This window comes from Lissotriton helveticus, chromosome 2_1 (genome assembly GCF_964261635.1).
Source record: "Lissotriton helveticus chromosome 2_1, aLisHel1.1, whole genome shotgun sequence".
In the NCBI taxonomy this organism is placed as follows: Eukaryota; Metazoa; Chordata; class Amphibia; order Caudata; family Salamandridae; genus Lissotriton; species Lissotriton helveticus.
Genome location: NC_136059.1, coordinates 2,079,611,491 through 2,079,630,951, shown reverse-complemented (window position 1 = coordinate 2,079,630,951; position 19,461 = coordinate 2,079,611,491). Strand labels below are relative to the sequence as shown.

The 19,461-nt window shown below is 49.5% G+C and overlaps 1 protein-coding gene across 5 annotated transcripts in view; it reads right to left on the bottom strand.

Annotated features, from left to right (window-relative positions):
• The window catches only part of CLCN3 (chloride voltage-gated channel 3), a 509,534-nt gene that overhangs the window by 141,488 nt on the left and 348,585 nt on the right, over positions 1-19,461 (bottom strand). For all 5 annotated transcript variants that reach the window (XM_078677053.1, XM_078677057.1, XM_078677054.1 and 2 more), the window contains one exon: positions 18,281-18,465. In XM_078677053.1, the coding sequence (XP_078533179.1) occupies positions 18,281-18,465 (185 nt within the window). The remainder of the gene's footprint in view (positions 1-18,280; positions 18,466-19,461) is intronic.

Sequence of the window (19,461 nt, the reverse complement as noted above, 5' to 3'; positions counted from 1 at the left end):
CAAGGAGGTGGAGGCTGGACAGGTTCGAGTGGAGAAACGTCCCCTGCTGCTGCGAAAGAAGATCCTCCTGAAGAGGCAGTCTGATCAGAGGGTCGATGGCCATGTTCAAGAGCTTGAGACATCATACTCTTTTTTTTATTTTGTCGCAAAAAGCAATCCACATGTTAAAGGCAAATAGCATAACAAGTACAGAAATCGGCAGATGCCACAGGTAGTAACACATGTTGAATAATGGCGTACACAGTAGGATTGAAAACTGATCATTTAGAACGGATCAGAGGAATACATTTTTAAGTACAGCAACATTAAACCATAAGACAAAAATCAACATCACAACAAAAAGGGGAAAGAGAAACATCGCAAAAGAAAGACAAAATCATATCGACGAGATTGCAAGATCAGTACAGCCAGCCAGTGAACATAGTATCCTTATAGTACAATGAGAAACGTTTTCAGTAAAGGAATAACAAATGCTACCATAAACCACACATACCGTGAGTGGGGATCAATAAAGTACAATCGTGAGCTTGTATAAAAAGGGGCAGTGAAATGTACAGCTAAATGCACCCTGGCCCACCGCCATAGAGCACAGCACGAATTGGGCCGATGGCGGCAACGCGCCATACGCTACAGTAGGTAAAGTGTGTGTAATGAATACTGCCGGAACACAAAAGTTGAAGTAGATGACTGTGTGCCACAAGACAACACGCACACAGTCGCCTATCGCATGGGGCAAGCGCAAGGAACACGCATAGTAATACTATGCCGAATGCGGCACCCGTAACGCGCCCGCCCTAACCCACTCCTGTCGGTGTAATAGGATGAAGTGACTGGGATGGTGTCTTTTGAGTGAGTTTCGCGATGTATTGTCGGTATGGGCCCCAAATATCAGTTGGGCGGGAAGAAGTCGGAAGTTGTTCTGAATATTCCACACTATTCACATTGCTGTAGGCCACACTCCTAAACCACGAACTGACTGTCGGAGCGCGCCGTGCGCACCAGAGCAGCGCCCCCTCCCTTTTGGCCAAGAGAAAGCAAATGGACGCCAGCCTTCGAAGAGGGCGGGGGAAATTCGCAACGTAGCCAAGCAACGCAATTTCAGGTGTAATATGTAACGTCAATCCTAATATGTCGCCCAAACCCGGTGGACCTCCAGCCAGTATGTGTGCAACCGTGAGCATGTCCAAGACAGATGGGAAAAGTCCGCCTGTGGGGAGTTGCATTTGGGGCAGCAGTGGGGCCTACTAGCGTCAATTATAATACATTCTCCTCAGGAATTTAAAGTGTATGAGCTTGTGTCTGCTGTTCATGGACACGTCCCTGGTAATAGCACAGCATGCCTCCCACTGGTCATCCGTAATCTGTGTGCCCAGATCACGTTCCCATGCAGCGTGCACTGCTTCGTCTGATGATGGAAGAGAGGCCAAGCACAGTTTATAGAGCTTAGACACCACATGAGCATCCGACTGGTTTTGTATTATAAATGTGAGTGTAGGGTTGTCTTCAGGAGGAAGGGGGAACGTGGGAAATTCAGCTCGTAACATGGAGAGGAGTCTCATTAAAGTGAAAGCATCCATGAATGTGCGGTCGGTGAATCAGGAGTCTTCTGTGAGAGAGAAAGCATGGCCATCCGGAAATAGGTCACCGATCGTGAGTATTTGGAATTTGGACAGCGTGCGACGAATCACCGACTCGCCGGTGATGGGGAGCCAGTGAGGATTAGGTAATGGAAGTGCAGAGGAATACATTTTGTCTATGCGCAGTAGCCGTCGCAACTTATCCCAGGCCGTGGTGGACAGCGGCTGGATGTCCTGGGGGTCCCGGGGGAGCCCTTTGGGAAGGATGGCGTTAAGTGGAACAGGGAGCGCCGCATCAGTCTCAGGCCTCAAATATGGGATTCTAGCATCCGGGTGAAACCAAGGATGTGCATACGAACACTGCGCAACCAAATAGTAAAGATAAAAATCTGGCACCCCAATCCTCCTCTCTCGTAAGGCAGCGTAAGTGTGCGCCAGGCCACACGTGGGTTCTTACCGCCCCACACAGGGCAGTGCGGAGTTGGGAGTAAAAAAATCTTAGTGAGAGGGATCGGGATGTTATTGAATAGGTATAAAAACCGGGGGAGGACTACCATTTTGATGATAGCGATCCGGCCAGCCATAGACAATGGGAGACGGAGCCACCGGTCCGTATCATCCTCCAAAAAATCCAAGGCCTGTCCGTAGTTCAAACGGATAATGGACACTGTATCAAGGTGGACGTGGATCCCCAGGTACTTAACAGAGTCCACGCACCACTCTAGTGGAAAGGAGCAATTCCACTGCGCGGTGGCAGAGGTGAGTGGGAAAAGAAGCGATTTGTGCCAGTTGATATGGAGGCCTGAATATTCGCCAAATCGAGCGATCTCTGATAGTAAGGGTTCCAGGCTGGCCTCAGGGGTACGGACATATAGGACCATGTCGTCCGCATAAAGCGACACGAGGAGTGGGCCGGTGCGGAATTGGAGACCCCTATGGAGATGTTTCTCTTGAAAATGCCGCACTAGAGGGTCCATAGCAAGGATGAACAGGAGTGGGGAAAGGGGGCAGCCCTGTTGGGTGCCCCTGGAAAGTGTGAAACTATCAGTTATGGTGCCATTTAAGCGTATACGAGCAGTGGGTGCCGAGTACAGCAGCTCCACCGTGGCTACAAACATCGCGGGCATGCCCATCCTCCTCATGACTGTTAAAAAGAAGGGCCACTCCAGTGTGTCGAACGCTTTTTCAGCATCGAGAAACACAGCAGCTGCCGGGGTGGCGGGATCAATCCTATGTAGGACTGAGAACAGTGTACGAAGATTCAGGGAGGTAGACCTGTGAGGGACAAAGCCGGATTGGGCCGGTGAAACTATAGCATCCACAAGCAGCGCCAGTCGTATCGCTAGAACCTTGGCTAAAATTTTATAGTCTAGGTTTAGGAGCGATAGTGGGCGGTAGGAACTACAGACCGCGGGATCGCGACCCAGTTTAGGCAACAAAACAATAACCGCTTCTCGGAGCGTGGGGGGGGAGGACGCCTCATTCCAGAGCCTCTGCATACATCTCAACGAGTCTGGGCACCAGTTCTTCCTTGTATTCCTTGTAGAAATCCGCCGTGAATCCATCAAGACCAGGCGCCGAAGAGCCCTTCATGGAGTCAATGGCTTCAATCACGGAGTCCGGTGTAATGGGATCGGCCAGAAAGTCCTGCATGTGTTTTTCCAAGTATACCATGGCATTCTCATTTATGTACGACCCTGGGTCTCGGCGGTCCTCTGGTAGTGCAGAGGTGTAAAGGTGGCGGTAATAAGACAAAAAGGTATCACTAATGGCGGGGGTAGAAAAATGTCGCGTGCCCTGCGAGTCAAGTATGTCAGTGATGTATGCTGCTTGTCGTGGTGGTCGGAGCAACTGCGCCAGTAATCTGCCCGGCCTATCCCCCTCACCACATTGACGCGCTGTGCGGTATTTGCCCAGAAATCGCAGTTCCCTGTCTGCGGCGTCTCGGAACTCCAAAAGCAGCTCGAGTCGCTTAGCTTCGAGGATCGGCGAGGGGTCAGTAAGTATTTCACCTTCCACCGCCAATAGTGCCGCCTACACTCGGTTCAGAGTAGTGCGAACCTCTCGCAGAGCCCCAACATGTTTGGTGATACAGACTCCTCTAATGGTGGCTTTGAACCCCTCCCATAACGTGGCCCAAGTGGCCACTGAGCCAGTGGTAATGTCAAAGTAGTCCTCAATGGCCGAGCGGACCTCTTCAGTAAATACCGGGTCCGTAAGGGCTCTGCCCGGGAAACGCCACTGCCTTTCGTATCCACCCAACCTCGGAACCGCCAGAGTCAACACCACTGGGGAGTGATCGGAAAGTGTGCGCGGAAGAGTGGCGAGATCGACCACCCACCCTGCCAAACCCGGGGAGAGCAGCCAATAGTCAAGTCTAGTGCTAGTGTTATGGAAGCTGGAGTGGTGAGTATAAGCAGGGGCGTGCGCGTGCAGTCTAGCCTCCACATCTATTAGGGAGAAGTAGGAGCAATTGTCCGCCACCGCCGCGAAGTGGCTTGCGATCAGGGGAGGAAGAAGTGCTGTCTCTCTTAGGGTCCATCAAAAGGTTGAAATCGCCCCCCAATGCCAACAGCTAGATGTCTGAGTGGAGTAGTGTAAGATGCAGGTCATGGAAAAAAGCCGGGGAGTCTGTGTTAGGGCCATAAACTCCTACCAAAGCAATTTTGTACCCATACAACACTCCAGAAATTAACGCATATCTGCCCTCTCCATCTGCTTTACTGCCAGTAAATACAAAGGGTACTCGCTTTTGTAAAAGGATCGCAACCCCCGTGCATACCTGCTATAACTGGAAAATACTCTATGAGTGCCCCAACCCCTAGCCAGTGAGATGGTATCAGCCTGTACCAGGTGGGTTTCTTGTAGGAAGAGGATATCCACCTTATGATGGTCAGCATATTGCAGAACCTGTTTACGTTTCCGAGTGGTGTTCAAGCCATGAACATTCCATGACAGCAACGTCAGCCTGGAAGGACCAGACTGCAGACCTATCCTGGCCATAGCGCCGAACCAATGACAGCAAACGGTGAGTATTCACCTAACACGCCAATACTATGAATCTCGCAATCAAACACAAATAAAATTCTGCACACATACAACATACACCCCATCCCCCACCCACCACCCAGCCTCCCAACAACCCAGGAGAGGCAGATCCCAAACAAGCGCTGAACAACAGTGCAGAACACAAATTGCAGAACGCATATTGTGGTAGAACATATCTGCAACCAAAAGAATATTAAACCCCAATAGAATCGAAGCAAACAGGCATTCGCCATAGGGGGAAGCAACGCCACCCCATGCGGGCGACCCAGCAAAGCGACCAACAAATTACTGGCCTTGTAATCGAACCCAGCAGAGCAGAACCTTTAACAACTATATAGGAGGACCCATGAATGAGGTGACAGTGGATAGTCAGCCTAGGCCAGTTTCAGCGAATAGGTCAGCACTGGAATGTGTGTCATCCCGAGGCGGAGAGTGAGGCCTAGAGCCGGAAGCCGAGCCCTGTTGTTTCTTGTAGCCATGACAGAAGTCCTGTGCCTCCGCCGGAGAGTCAAAAATGCGGAATCGGCCGTTCACCTCAACCTTCAGTCTTGCCGGATAGAGCATGCCGTACTTTAAGCCAAGATTACGGAGGGCGGACTTGACACCAGTGTACTTCCGACGTGCCTCTTGCACCATGAGCGTAAAATCCGGAATGAAGGACAGTTTGCCACCCTGCCACTGCACCTCTCCCATTTCACGTGCAGCACGGAGCGCAGCGTCGCAGTCGTGAAAGTTCATAATCCTGGCTATGATAGGCCGAGGTGGTTGTCCAGGGCGCGGCTTGGGCCCCAGTGACCTATGCGCCCGTTCGACTACAAAACCAGCCGTGAAGGTGTCTTTTCCGAATAGCTCGATGAGGAGATGTTCTACAAAGGTATCAAACCGGCCCGTGGCAGTTGTCTCCGCCACACCAAGGATTCGAATATTATTTCTCCTGCTACGCGCTTCCAAGTCCTCATTTTTAATGGCCACATCCTTGAGAATTTTTTCGACTCGTTCCAGGCGTTTCAGCGTTTTTGCGGCCCTGTCCTCAACATCTGAGATTCTGGACTCCGCCAAGTCGAGTCGACGGTCGTGGGCCTGCACAGTAGAACCAATGTCTGAAAGTTTTTGCTCTAGGCTATCGAAGCGAGTGTCCAAGGCCTTGAAGCCAGCGCGCATCTCTCCCATCATGGCGGCGACCATGGACGCCGCGTCGCCAGTGTCCGATGAGCCAGTAGCTCCAGAGGCTGCTCCAGGCAGGGGGTCTGTGGTAAGGAGGGACGTTTTATCGAAGCTGAGCTTCCTCTGGTTTGGATCCCTTTTCCCCATCACCAAGGCCGTGTGGTAAACACAGCAGCAGCAGCAATGGTGTAGGTGGCAAGCAGCTGGTCAGAAGGCAGGGCCAGATGAATCCTCCGGCAGCCTCACCACAGGTGCCACCCGTGCGCGGGAGGGCTAGGCGACGGCAGAGGAAGGGAAGCAGGGCCAAGCCCTCGGGGCCGGGGTCCCTGTCGATAGTGGCTGGGACGGTCCAGGGCAGCAAACTCAATGCGGGTCAGGTTCCTGCAGGCATATGTCTTCGTATTCCGCTTCGCAGGACGGGGAGCAACCCTCTCGCGGTGAAAAGCACCGGAGGAAAGGGGAGATACCAGGTCTCCCAGCTGGCGTGCGTAAGGCGGGCCGCTGTGTGGTGCCAGGGAGCGCCGCCGGAGTCCCCAGCCACCCCGCTCCCAGCCCCCGCCGCCACCGGCCAAGCCCCACTGCCCACCACCCGAATACCAACGCGGGCCCGAAATCGAGGCCCCGGCGCGCCCCCCAGGCCAAAGGCCGCAGTCGCGCACCAGGAGCCAAGCGCCCCAAGACGGGGGCCGCGGAGGGGGGGAGATGCGCGTGTGAGCCCAGCGGGGGGAAACAGCGGGGGAAGGAGGCACGGCGGCCGAGAGCCGCGCCGCACTCACCCGGCGCACCAGCGCAGAAGAGAAGATGGTGCCGAGGTCCGGAGGCCTCGATTCCCCTCCGCCGTGTACGCAGCCGTAGGTTGCTCCCGCGGTGCGGAAATTTCACCCAGAAGCACAGGGCGACATCAGCAACAGGTTCCGGGTGGCTGGGGAAGGCTGGATTAGCGGATCATGTCTCGCTCGCTGCCGCCGGGCGCTCGCATGGAGGAGCTTCACGGCAGAGCAGCCATTTCGCTTGCCGCCGTGGCCACGCCCCCCGAGACACCATACTCTTAGTACCCAATCCAGAGCCACAAGAATGACTTGGGCCCAGTAGCACTTGATCTTCTTCAGCACTCTGGGCAGAAGTGGTATAGGCATAGGCAGAAAGGCGTGTAGAAGACCACAATTCCACTTGTGACAAAAAGTGTTGCAGAGTAAGAGCCGCCTTGGAAATTCCGACACGCAGAACTGCCGACATTGCGTTTTCTCTTCAGAGGCAAACACATCTAACCAAGGCTCTCTCCCCTGCTAAAAGAGAACTTGCACCACCTCAGAGTGAAGACGCCATCATGTACTGGCGGCAGAGTTCGTCTGTCCTGGCTTTCAGAGAACCTGAAAATGTTGAACCACCAGGGACATGACCTGATGTTCCAGCCACTTCCAAAGGTGAAGAGTCTCTTGACATAGGGTCCATGACCCCACCCCGCCCTGTTTGTTGCAGTACCACATGGCAGTGGTGTTGTCCATGAACACCTGCACCACCCTTCCTCTGACAGAAGGAAGAAATTCCTTCAGTGCAAGACGATTCGCCCAGAGATCCAGAAGGTTGATGCGGAACCCGGACTCCCCCGGAGACCAGAGGCCTCTGATCCCCGCCTCCCCCATGTGGGTGCCCCATCCCAGGAGTGACACACTTGTCACCACTATGAACTCTAATTGGGGAAGGGAGAGCGATCTGTTGTTGACCCAATTCTGGTTCGTTAGCCACCACTGCAATTGGTGTGCAGTGCCCTCTGAGATCTGGACGCAATCGGAAAGATTCCCCCGATGCTGCGCCCACTGGAACTTGAGGTCCCACTGCGGAGCCCGCATATGCCACCTGGCATGACCCATCAGCAGGATGCAGGAGACCATGAGGCCCAGCAGCCTCAGTGTCATTCTCACCGAAATCTGGGATAGCCTGAATATCCTGGACTCGCTGCTCGAGAGGAAAAGCCCAAAACTGCACTGTATCCAGAACTGCTCCAATGAAAAGAAGCAGCTGAGAGGGAATCAGGTGTGACTTCGACACGATGATAGTGAACCCCAGCGAGTACAGGAGGTCCGCCGTAGTCTGGAGTTGGGAGACAACAGCCTGAGGCGAGCTTGCCTTCAACAGCCCAACGTCGAGATAGGGGAAGACTGGAACCCCTCATCTGCGTAGATGATCTGCGACCACCGCCATCACTTTCGTGAACACCTGAGGGGCTTTTGTAAAGCCGAAAGGGAGCACAGTAAACTGAAAATGCTTGTGGCCTACTGTGAACCGTAGGTAACGCCTGTGGGCTGGCAGGACGGGAAAGTGGAAATAAGCGTCTTGCAAGTCCAACGCCACCATCCAGTCTCCAGGGTCGAGGGCAGACAAGACCTGAGCCAATGTCAACATTTTTAACTTCTCCTTCCGGAGGAAGAGGTTGACGTCCCTGAGATCCAAGATAGGACGCAGGCCTTTGTCCGTCTTGGGCACCAGGAAGTAGTGGGAATAACAGCCACAACCTACTTCTGGTACAGAGACTTGCTCGATGGCTCCCTTGGCCAAAAGAGCCGTAACTTCCTGACGGAGAAGGGTCAAGTGATCCTCTGACATGCAATGAAGTGTTGGTGGCATGGAGGTAGGGGTAGTCTTGAAGGGGAGGGAGTAGGCCCTTCGGACTATCTGCAAAGCCCACCTGTCCGACGTGATGTTGTGCGAGTGGGGGAGGTGATGGCGAATCCTGCCGCCCACTGGCAACTGGTGGCCCTGAAAGGTCAGACTAGGAAGGCTTGGAGGCTGATGCAGAGCGGGTACTGGTGGACTGACCTGCTCGCTGGCCCCCAGACCCACAGCACTGAGTCCCATGTACCCGGCCACGCAAGGGTTAGTAGCTAGCGCCGGCCTGTGGCCTTGGGTGGAACATGGTGGGACACCCCTTCTGTAGCCACGAAAGGGGTGAAAGGCGCACTCAAAGGGGCGAGAGGTGGCAGCAAGGCCCAAGGATCTGGCCGTAGCCTTAGAGTCCTTGTCCGCCTTGTCGCCGAACAGGCAACGGCCATCAAAAGGCATGTCCAAAAGGGTCAATTGGACATCCCCGGAAAAGCCAGTGAACCTCAGCCAGGTGTAGCGTCTCAAGGCTACTGACGTAGAAATCATTCTACCTAACGAGTTGGCAGTATCCAGCCCATATCCAATGGCGAACTTCGCTACGTCTCTACCCTCTGCAACCCCAAGGGAGTGTACAATCTGGGCCTCCTCCGGGCACTGTGGCATCACCTGCGCAACCGTGTCCCACACAGAGTTGGAGTAGCGGCCCAAGAGACATGCGGTGTTCACCGACTGCAGTCCTAAGCTGGTGGAAAAAACATCTTCTTCCCAAGATGGTCCAGCTTCTTGGATTCCCTATCTGGGGGAGCAGTAGGGAACGCACCTGGATGTCGAGGGTTGGACCACCAAGCTCTTGGGGGTAGGTTGTTGGGAAAGGAAAATTGGGTCGCCCGGTGGCATCGGGCAATCATCCTATCCACAGGAGCCCAAGTGCTGTACTTGGACCAAGTGCCCAGAAAGATGTCTGTGAGGACCTTGTTGAACGGCAGCATAGAAAGCACCGTAGGAAGGCCCAAGGCCTCAGCCGCCCTACGCAACACCACAGCGTAGGAGGCTCCCTCCTCCATGGCCACTGGCACCACCCAACGCCTATCTTCAGTCCGGCTCTTCTAGCTGGTCTGCCAGAGCACCCACAGGCGCCTCCCAGTCCTCCTCACACTCCTCTGGCTGCCACTCCGGGCGAAAAGGAATGCCAGGATAGAACAGTGGTACAAAAGTACCGGTCCAGCTCCGTGTCTAAGTCGAGGGGGAGGCCGGGGTCAACACCGGGTGGGGACAAAGCCGGCGTCAGAGGTGTCGTCAGAGGAATCGGCGCCGGGGAAGGTGTGGTGAGGTCAACTTGCGCCGATCCGGATCCAGGCCTGGATCACTGGGGGCCCTGCGGGGCCGAAGCCACAGGCATTGAATGCCTAGAACACCCAGCCAAGTCCACGTGGCCCCAAGACGCGCCGGCGGAGTCGAGCTGCCCAAAGAAGGAGTGAAGGGCTTCATAAAATGCACAAAGCTGTTATGGGGACGCTCCGGCTCCTGGGAAGGGAGGAAGGCTTGGAGCCGTCCCAGCAGGCTCCGCGGGTAGAGCCGTAGAACGACGACGATCCGCGTTGCTTCGCTGACGGATGGGGAGAAGGTGAAGAGTGACGGTGCTTCTGCGCCTTCTTCTTGTACTTCAACTTAACTGAAGATAAAGACTTTAAAAATAAATGATGACCAGGACCTCAAGTGGCGCTGAGCTGACTGCCAGGCCTCCAGAAGCTTCAGGACCACTCCCGCAAAGACTTCAGGTTCATGGGTGACAATCGAAGCACAACTTCGGGTCGTGGTCGCACTCAAGACACGAGGTGTGGATCCGTGAACATCAATTTGTGACAGGAGCCACAAGGTTTGAAGAAGGTACGCTGATGGGACATCCCTACTTGCACCAGGAGTCAACAACTTGAAAAAGATGTCGACAAAAGTGAAAAAAGAGCTAGTAAATTAAGACTAAGTGTACCGCTCTCTTCGGATCTGCGCTCGCTGGTGCAGAAAAAGAAAGAACTGACAACAGTGCGCAGGGGCGGCATCTAAGTAGATACTGCAACGTCCTTCCGGTGATCATGATGCCAACGACGAATGCGGAGTGGACAGACGCCACCTACCGACGCGCAGGGGCACTGCTGAGAAAAAGTTCTCTGGATCCAGTCGGATGCCTGGGGGTAATTCTAAGGTAAGGAATCTATAACTAATGGTCTCTTTCAGGTATATAAAATAGACCTTGGCCCGGTCATGATCTCTCAATTAATGGCACCTTATATCCGCCCGACCAAGCGGATCCAAATTAATGGCCGGCTCACACCCACCCCATCTCCATGCACAGGGGTACCGGGCAAGGCTGTCCACTCTCTCCCCTCATCTTTGCCTTGGCAGTAGAACCCCTGGCGATTGCAATATCGTCAGACATATCTGGTATTCCCTTTGGAGGCTAGGAGCACGAGGCTTCTCGCTTTGCCGATGACCTTCTCTCATTAACGGTCCCCAACTCCTCCCTACTAGCGCTTGCCTCGCTTCTCCGCTCTTTTGAAAGAGTCTCGGACTTCAAAATTAATATAGCCAAATACCATGCCCTAAATCTAACCTCTCACAGACGCGACATACGCCGGTGGAAGAAACTCCCTCTCTCTTGGTTGGGTCGCCTCAATGTGATCAAAATGTCTCTTCTTCCAAAAGCACTCTACCTATTTCAAACTCTCCCCACCCCGATACCACAAGTAGACATCCAGGGCCCTCCAACAAGACCTAAACACCTTTATATGGGGCAAAGGTCACTCGAGATTACCAAATCTATTACTTATGCTCCCCGGCGACCGCGGAGCCCTGGACTGCCCCAATCTTCTAGAATATTACGGGTCATGTCACCTCTGCTACATATCGGAGTGGGTTGTTCGTGAAAGCGAAAAACTCTGGCTCCACATGGATCACGCGGTCTCCTGCAGCCTCCTGTGGGACCTTACCTAGCTCCCCAGATAGGCGTGCCCCGCAGTGCATATACAGTTACACCCCCCCCCCCCCCCGAAAACAGTACTTGACATCCGAGACAAACTTGTGGTCTCTAGAGGCTTTAAATCATTCCCGTCTCCAAAAGCCTTGCAACCTAATGCCTTCCTCTCATGGTCAGAGTGCTGCATAATTCAGGACCTCTTTGGACGAAACACTTTCAAAACTTTAGAGCCATACAAAAACTCCTTTCATATTGCAGAATCCTCGAGGTTACAGTACTATCAACTGGCTGCTCACCCCAACTATATCCAGGGTACCTTTGAGGGCTCCTGGTCTTAATTTCCCGCACATACAGGGTCCTACAACACTCACACCAGATCCAACCCCCCACATACCAGAAAAAATGGAGGATGGAAACTTGAGAGGAGATGACACCAGAAAGCTAGGAACAGCTCTGGCGCGATATTCCAAAAATTTACAGAAGCATTCCCCAACGCGAATCAGCCTATAAATTAAATTATGCTATGGTACTATACCTCTGTGCGCCTCCAGAAGGTATGCCCAAACCTTTCACTGATCTGTTGGAGGTACCAAGCTGCACTAGACGATTTTATCCATATCTGGTGGACCTGCCCCAGCCTGGTGATATTCTGAAAAGGGGTCCAAAGTCACATTAAGGACACAGTGGGCTTCTCCAAAGCCAGCTCTCCCATGGTGAACCTACCAGGCATTAGACTGTCTCGGCTTGTTGCCATGACCCACTCTGACTGGCGCCTCATAGCGCAGATGCTGGGGGCGGCAAGACAATCTATAGCCCTTTACTGGAAAACCCCTCTTCCCTACCCACATCGACATGGTTTCTGCGCCTCTGACATGTTATGACTCTGGAACTATTAACTGCCCGTCTTAATCACACGGACACTAAATTCTCCCACACCTGGCAGCCGCTTATCTCCTGACTTGAGAATTCTCGCTATGCTCCCCCTCGGCTGGTGGCCCTGCAGCTATTGAAAACTCTCTTCTGCCGTACACTAGGGAGGCGCCCTAACTAGACTGCCCCGGCAAACTGACCTGATGGGACCCTCCATCTCCCATTAACCTTCCACCTGACCCTTTTGATCGAACTCTATGCTCGCTCCTCCCCCCCCTCCTATCCCCTGTTTTGATGCCCCCGCTCCCCCAGTTACTTGCTTAACCGAAATATTTTCCTACTTGGTCATCATCAACAAACTTCCATCACCTACTGCAAATGTTATGCTCGCTCCACTGGTGAAATGCTGAGCCTTCTACCCAAACAAGCTTTATGGTTGACGATACCAGATGCATATGTTATAGCTACTGTATGTTGCTTGCCCCTGGCTTAGAGATACCTGATGATTTACTACTCGTAGTCCAACACTCTTGCTATCGTAGGACCCTCATAATGTCATACGCTGACTCAGTGTTTTATGCTGCTTGTAATGATCTCTGTTCTCTTCAAAATTTTAATAAACACATTTCAAAGTTAAGATATGGGGCTGGTACATGTAGTGTGGGAGTGCGAGGAGAATGCATGAGGAATGCTTTACTTTGGAATGCTAGCAGGAGCCTGGCCAGCACCAGTCAGTTTCCTTGACGTGTCATTTTCACAATTTTTCATGCATTGAGAATATTATAACAAGCATTTGCAATGTAATACGTCTCGCATTCACGCAAGTTTTAGGTATTGCAATTGTAAATGACAATGCCTTTTATTTATGTTTTGGATTTTAAAACATAAAAGGCATTGTCATTTACATACTAATAACTTAAACTCTGGCAAATGCGAGACCTGTTGCATTGCAATAAAGGGCCTTCTCAAATGTTAGTTTGTAAATATCAGAGGAAGAAACCGGACCGCAACGTCTTCAAAGTAGTGATATATAGTGCAGTGAAGATGTGTAAGCGTTGTAAATTACACAGACCCAAAGTGTGAAGTGAGAGTTACATATGATCCGACCTATGAACACTAACAATTCGCTCAAACACCTTTTGCTCTGTGATAACACTCTCACGGCTCATGAGAGGGGGGGGGGGGGGGGTGGTGTGGCGTGGCTGCCCTCTCCGTGATTTGAGTGTGCAGTGTGGCATTGCATAATGTCATGGTATCTTTGGCCTGATAAAAAAAGACTTCAGCTCTAGTAGGGCCTCGCTTCACCTCCTGGTGTAGTGGTGGTATTGGTGGTGGTGGTATTTGTGGCACTGGTGGTGGTGGTATTGGTTGTGGGGGTGGTGGTATTGGTGGTGGGGGTGGTGGTATTGGTGGTGGTGTTGGTGGGTATTGTGGTGGTATTGGTGGCTGTATTGGAAGTGGTGGTGTTGGAGGTGGTGGTGGTATTGGTGGAGGTGATGGTGTTGTTATTAAAACAGGCTTTCAGGTGGCTTTAGTACAGATGACATAAAACACAGATGTGCAGTCAGCTTCAGCCCATTAGCACATGATTATGGGCTACCTAGAATTCACATGACTTAATTCACGAATCATTTCTAAATCCATTTTACTTGGGGGGTAAAATGGATTTAGAGAGTTGAAATAGACACAAGATAGTGCCGGGTTAAAGTGATTGAAAACAGGCGCCCGTGTTACGGGGGTGGCCGTGCTGCTTAAAAAACACACAAGCGGTTTCAGCTGAAGCAGCGCATGTCCGGCCTGCAGTAAGAGAAATTCATTAAAGTAAATAGTGCTTACAGACTAAATACTGGGGCATTTGGGGCACACAAGAAATATAAGTGAGCTGCCAAAGACAGAACACGCAAAAATATTTTGCTGGTGTAACGGAAATTTCTGCTGGAGGTTAAGGTACATGCAGCGCACTCTTTTTTTTATTTATTTTTTTGATCAAACATAATTGACAAGAATGATAACTTTCTCCCAAAAAAGTAGGAACTGTCCTTCGAGACAGGTGGTAACAATCCGAGCAAAGTGCCCTGCGAGAAAAAGCATCACTAGCTTTTAGTTTAAGCATACTACTACAACCCAACTCACTCCTATCGTATCTCATAGAGCGAAGTTTATTTAGGTATGTACAAATAAAAACTATTAAGCTCATTTATTTATTAAATAAAAACTATTACATTAATGTTGATGTTTTTCTCTATATTCGCAATAGAAATTACATTGACGATCCTTCTGCAAAACAGATTTCAGCACCAGAATGAAGCCGATCAACAACAAAAATGCTGCCAACGTCTGAGGACCCCCAAGGTGATATAAATCACTTCTGGCAGAAAATAAAAATGTCTGCATTCTGAATGTGTGGGTGGGGTAAAAGTGTTGTGTGGGTTGGGGGCGGGGGGTGTGTCAGTTGAATTTTAGTGTTGACATACCAAGGGCATTAAAAATAAAATCCTGAAACGCGAACGGGGCAGAAGTCTAAATGCAACAGAAGTGGGGGCTCCTTTGCTCAGAGCGTGGCTGTGCGGTGTGAAGGAAGCACCCACCAGCTCCCAGAACAGCCCTCATTTCACGGAGGTTTTTGTTTCCACACCTCAGATTCTTGCCTAAAGCTCTGTGTCAAGCTTTGCTCTGCCATTTGGGAAGCTGTGTCCGAAGATGATGCTCTGTCCTCTCTGCATACCCTTCATACCCCTGAAATGATGTAGAACAAATGACACCATGTCGCGGCTTCCCCGGAAGTCTGAGGAGCGGAGAGAAGGAACACCACGGTCAGAGCCTCCTACCTTCACGTCCGTTTCTGCGCTAAAGACGTTTAAACAAATAAATATTTGCAATCGCATTCAAATGCAAGGCCTATGGCATTGCAAACAAATGGCCGCCATTGTCCCTGCTTCGAAAGTGAAAGCGGGCACAGCCGCTAAAAGTAAGCAAAGCACGCCATTGTGCCTAATGCAGGAGAAGCTTAATAAAGTAAAAAAAAGTACACGTACCGTGTAACAACAATGTAAAGGGGCTAGCAGCCATGGGAGGATGCAAATGACGACATGGCTGTACTAAGGCGGGACTAACAAGCCTATTAAGGAATCAAACACCAGCATTTACCAAGGACAAAGACACAAGCCAATGAAAAAATATTGTCGGGGCTTCTCCTCTGTACTTTACCTGACTCAGGCTCGACCTAAAAACCGGGGTTTCTTAGCTCGTAAATTGGGTTCGGTCCTGAGAGATGGACGCATCTGCTCAGTGCAGCATTTCCCGGCTTGAGGAGTCACTTGGCCCAAGGGACTGTAATTTGGGATCCCCAAGTCTTGTGAGGGCTTAGATGAAGATATTGCAGCCGGTGAGGTATTTTCTCTGATCACTGGCATTGATATATATATATATATATATATATATATATATATATATATATATATATATATATATATATATATATAAATTCTACATGTGCTTTCGTCTGTGTGCTGAGTGACCAGCCTGTGAAGTATTTCGGGACTTTACTACATATTTATGTACATACAGTTATTCTCCTAGACGTGTATTATTTGCTTGTGTTTTACTTCCTTGCATTTCACTTGTGAAGATATCATTATTATCTGACTTGTGTTTATTGTTTGCATGTGTTTTACCATAATTATCTGCTTGTGTTTTAACCCATGCATTAGATTATTTTGTGTGTTTCATCATTATTTGCTTGCACACATATAGAAGTATATTTACATTTGCATGTTGTTTTATCTGAGTCATTTGACATGTGAGTAAGCCTTTCTGTTATAGAGTGTTGAATTAAAAAAAAAAAACGCTATATTTCTGAAACTGTCTTAAGATGTGCCTCATTTCATTAGTGTTGAGCCCCCTTTCCAGGTGCTTTCTTGGTTTACGGAGTGCCTCTGCTGGGGAGTGCTGAATTACTTTTATTTGTGAGTGCAAAGCAAGACACCCTCCTATCTCTAGGTTCGTGCGGCAAAAATACCACATACATACATCTTCTCATCTGTGCTGCTACTTTACTCCACAATCCTCTGATTCATGGTTAAGTCAATATCTCCTGCAGAGGTGACCTTTCACAGGTTAACAGGATGCCACAGAAGACTTTCTTCCATGCGGACTCTAGTGACCACGTGCCATGCATGGAGGCATTGTGTGTCCAGAGCTTCCTGCCGTTAGGGTCTAGCGGCAAATATGTGGACTGTCCAGTCTACCATCAGTTGCTGGACTGAGTAGATTGACAGCAAGTGGACACTTGTCATGGAGCAGCAGACGAACATGTAGATTCTAGCTAGGTATATAGCTTCTGTCTGGCTTTCTTCTAGGTGACATCTCGTGGTGCAGCGCTGGTAGGTCAGTCCAGTCAATTCAACTTCTCTCCTAGAAATTGTCATAGTAAGGCACTGTGGAAGTGGGCAGACTGTGACGTTGCTTTGACATCCAAGGTTAAGTGTTGTAAAGAGGCGCTGGACAGGCCAGTCACTCTTTCAGACCTTCCAACAAGATGACAGATATGAGTGAAATCATCAATGCTTCTGTGAATCTGCACAGGGTGGTGATTCATGGATGGGACATGTTTCTCAGCTATAAATCAACATTGTCAATAGACCCCACAAGTTTGTCAAGTACCTTTCGAGTATAGTTTTTCAGGTTCTACTGGTCCCACTGTATTAGCTAGGCAAGGCACGTCTCCCGTTTTCTGTGCAACTAGATTTGCACATGATCTATTATCCTGCATCTCTCAAGAATCCGCTCTGTACTACCTGCCTGACCCCTTGGACTATTTGTATTTCTTGTTTTATCGACTTAAGTGATTGTATACGTTCCCTCTTTGTACATTTTTATACTGTCGACGCACCTGTCTGACTTTGCATACTGTACCTACACACCTCAACTTTCCCTACTCTTGTACTTTTGATGCACCTGTGTGACTATACACCCTGTACTCATCTCCTACCTCAACTATGCCTATCTTCATGCTAAGTATTTTAAGATCGCTTAAACAAGTATATGCTCCTTATTTTTGTACTTTTATATTATTGGCACAACTGTTTGACTATGCACCTTGTACCTAATCTATGATAGAAGACACTACCTCACCTTTGACCTACCTCTTGTGACCTACCTATGTAACTATGCACCTTGTACCTATCTACCTCAACTACTACAGTCTATTAGTCTATGACCCCCTTGTCCTTGTAAAGCGCTCTGATATCTGCAAAGATCTTGTTCGCGCTATATAAAACTCTCAAAATAAATAAAATAAATAAAACTTCTCTTCAACCCAGTTTCTTGATTTACCCCTCTCACTCCTTCACTCTGTAGCTGCGGCCAACTCTGACAAACGAGGAATGTGTATTTGGGGCCTGGCCACTAATCCAGTTATCTGTGTGTTCCAACTGTGCACTTTCTTCTCCCCACTCACAAGGCAGCCCGGCCCCTGCTGAGTTACCCATGCAGAAGGCAGGTGCAGGTGATCCTGTGAAGTACATGGTGCCCACTGCTTAGTATCAGTTTGCTTGCTCGGCTCGTCCCTATTGCCATGTTTGCTTCACACAGATGTAAATTTACAGGCTTACTTACCAGCCTGCACAATACAAATTGGGAATTTCCAGCTACGTTACTGGTTACCTTCATGCTTGATTCTTTTTGTGGTGCTGACGGGGAGCTACAGGAGTGCATATGTTGAGATGGTAAAGGTGGCCTGGGGATCACAAGGAGCACATCTATTTTCCTGATCATACGGCTGCATTCCATCCAAAGCAATAGTTGGAAGAAAATGTAACGCTGTGCATATTTTCATCTGCTATTACAAAAATAAGAACAAAATGTCTTGACCCATTTAAAAAGGTTGCAGTAATGATTTGTTCTGCGTTTCATCAGTTAGCCAACTGTTTGTAGTTTGTAAACATTTACATTTGGTCTATTCTCCGATCTCTCATGAATGCGTGCACTTTTGTTTTCCAAAAGTTGTCGTGTAAGATGTAAGAAACTCTATTGTTCAGCATAAACTTACATGTTCTTCACCAATTATAAGTTCAGCCCAGGTTTTCCACTCCGGACATCTGCCTCTTTCCACAAAAGTCTCATTGGATCCCCAGCAACACTGCTCATGGTTGAACCACAGTCTCTCCAGGCAAATCCCTTCTTTCAGGTCGGTCAGCCAGTCGGCAGCAATGTCTATCAAACCAGCAAGGGCTCCTGTAGACCAAAGTTCAAGAACACAAACAGTTATTTCCAATTTAGCTTTTACTTTTTGGTGCTTACACCCACTTAAATAATAACTGCGAATTTCAACACTGTTTATCAGGAACTTATTCAGTATACTAACTATAATTATTTTCAGCTAAAAAGAAATATAGCTGCTTTGTAATAATATCCTAAAAGGAATATCTGAAAACCTTTAGCAAAATAGTCCAGACAGCTTACCATGCATAATGCAAAAAGAACATAATTCAAAGTAACATCATTGTAGTGGGCGTTTTCTCTTAAAATCAAGAGAAATTGTAAATACCACATTTTAATGTTTTGACCTCAAAACACAGAAACATTGGGTGGCGGTGCCCTTCGTCCCAATCAACTTGCTTAATGGTAAAACTGGAAACATAACATTTATATCTCTCTGAAACTGAATCACTGTAAGTGGAGGAAGAACTTGTCTAACCCAAAGTTATGATCACAAATCAGAATTGGATAGTTTAAGGTAAGTAACAAAAATCTGTTAACTCAAAAGTATCCCTGAAAATAAGCTAAAAATTAATAATAAAATCTAGTCAACATCTTTAATGTAAAGACAATGCCACTTGGTTCAACAAAGAGTGGAGAAAATGTGTTTTGCTGAAAATACCAGTAGAACAGTTTTGAGCCCTGTGCCTTTACCTATATGTACAGCTGTCCCATCCCCACCCACAAATTGGACCCCACAAGAGTGGTGGTATTAAGCTAGCAAGCGGCGCTCCTCTTCATAAATCAGGATCACAAACTCATGAAAACCATATGTTCCAGCTTGAGGGATTCAGTCAGTGGGGCAAGACTGGTATCACGTCCCTGGGTGATGTGTGGGGTGGCGCTCACATGATCCCATTCGCTGAATCACAGATGTATTTTCAGCTTTGACACACACAGTTTCACATATACCCGAAGGTCCAACATGCACTGCTCAGATCTTACAAATCTCCCTGAATACAGCCCACTGCA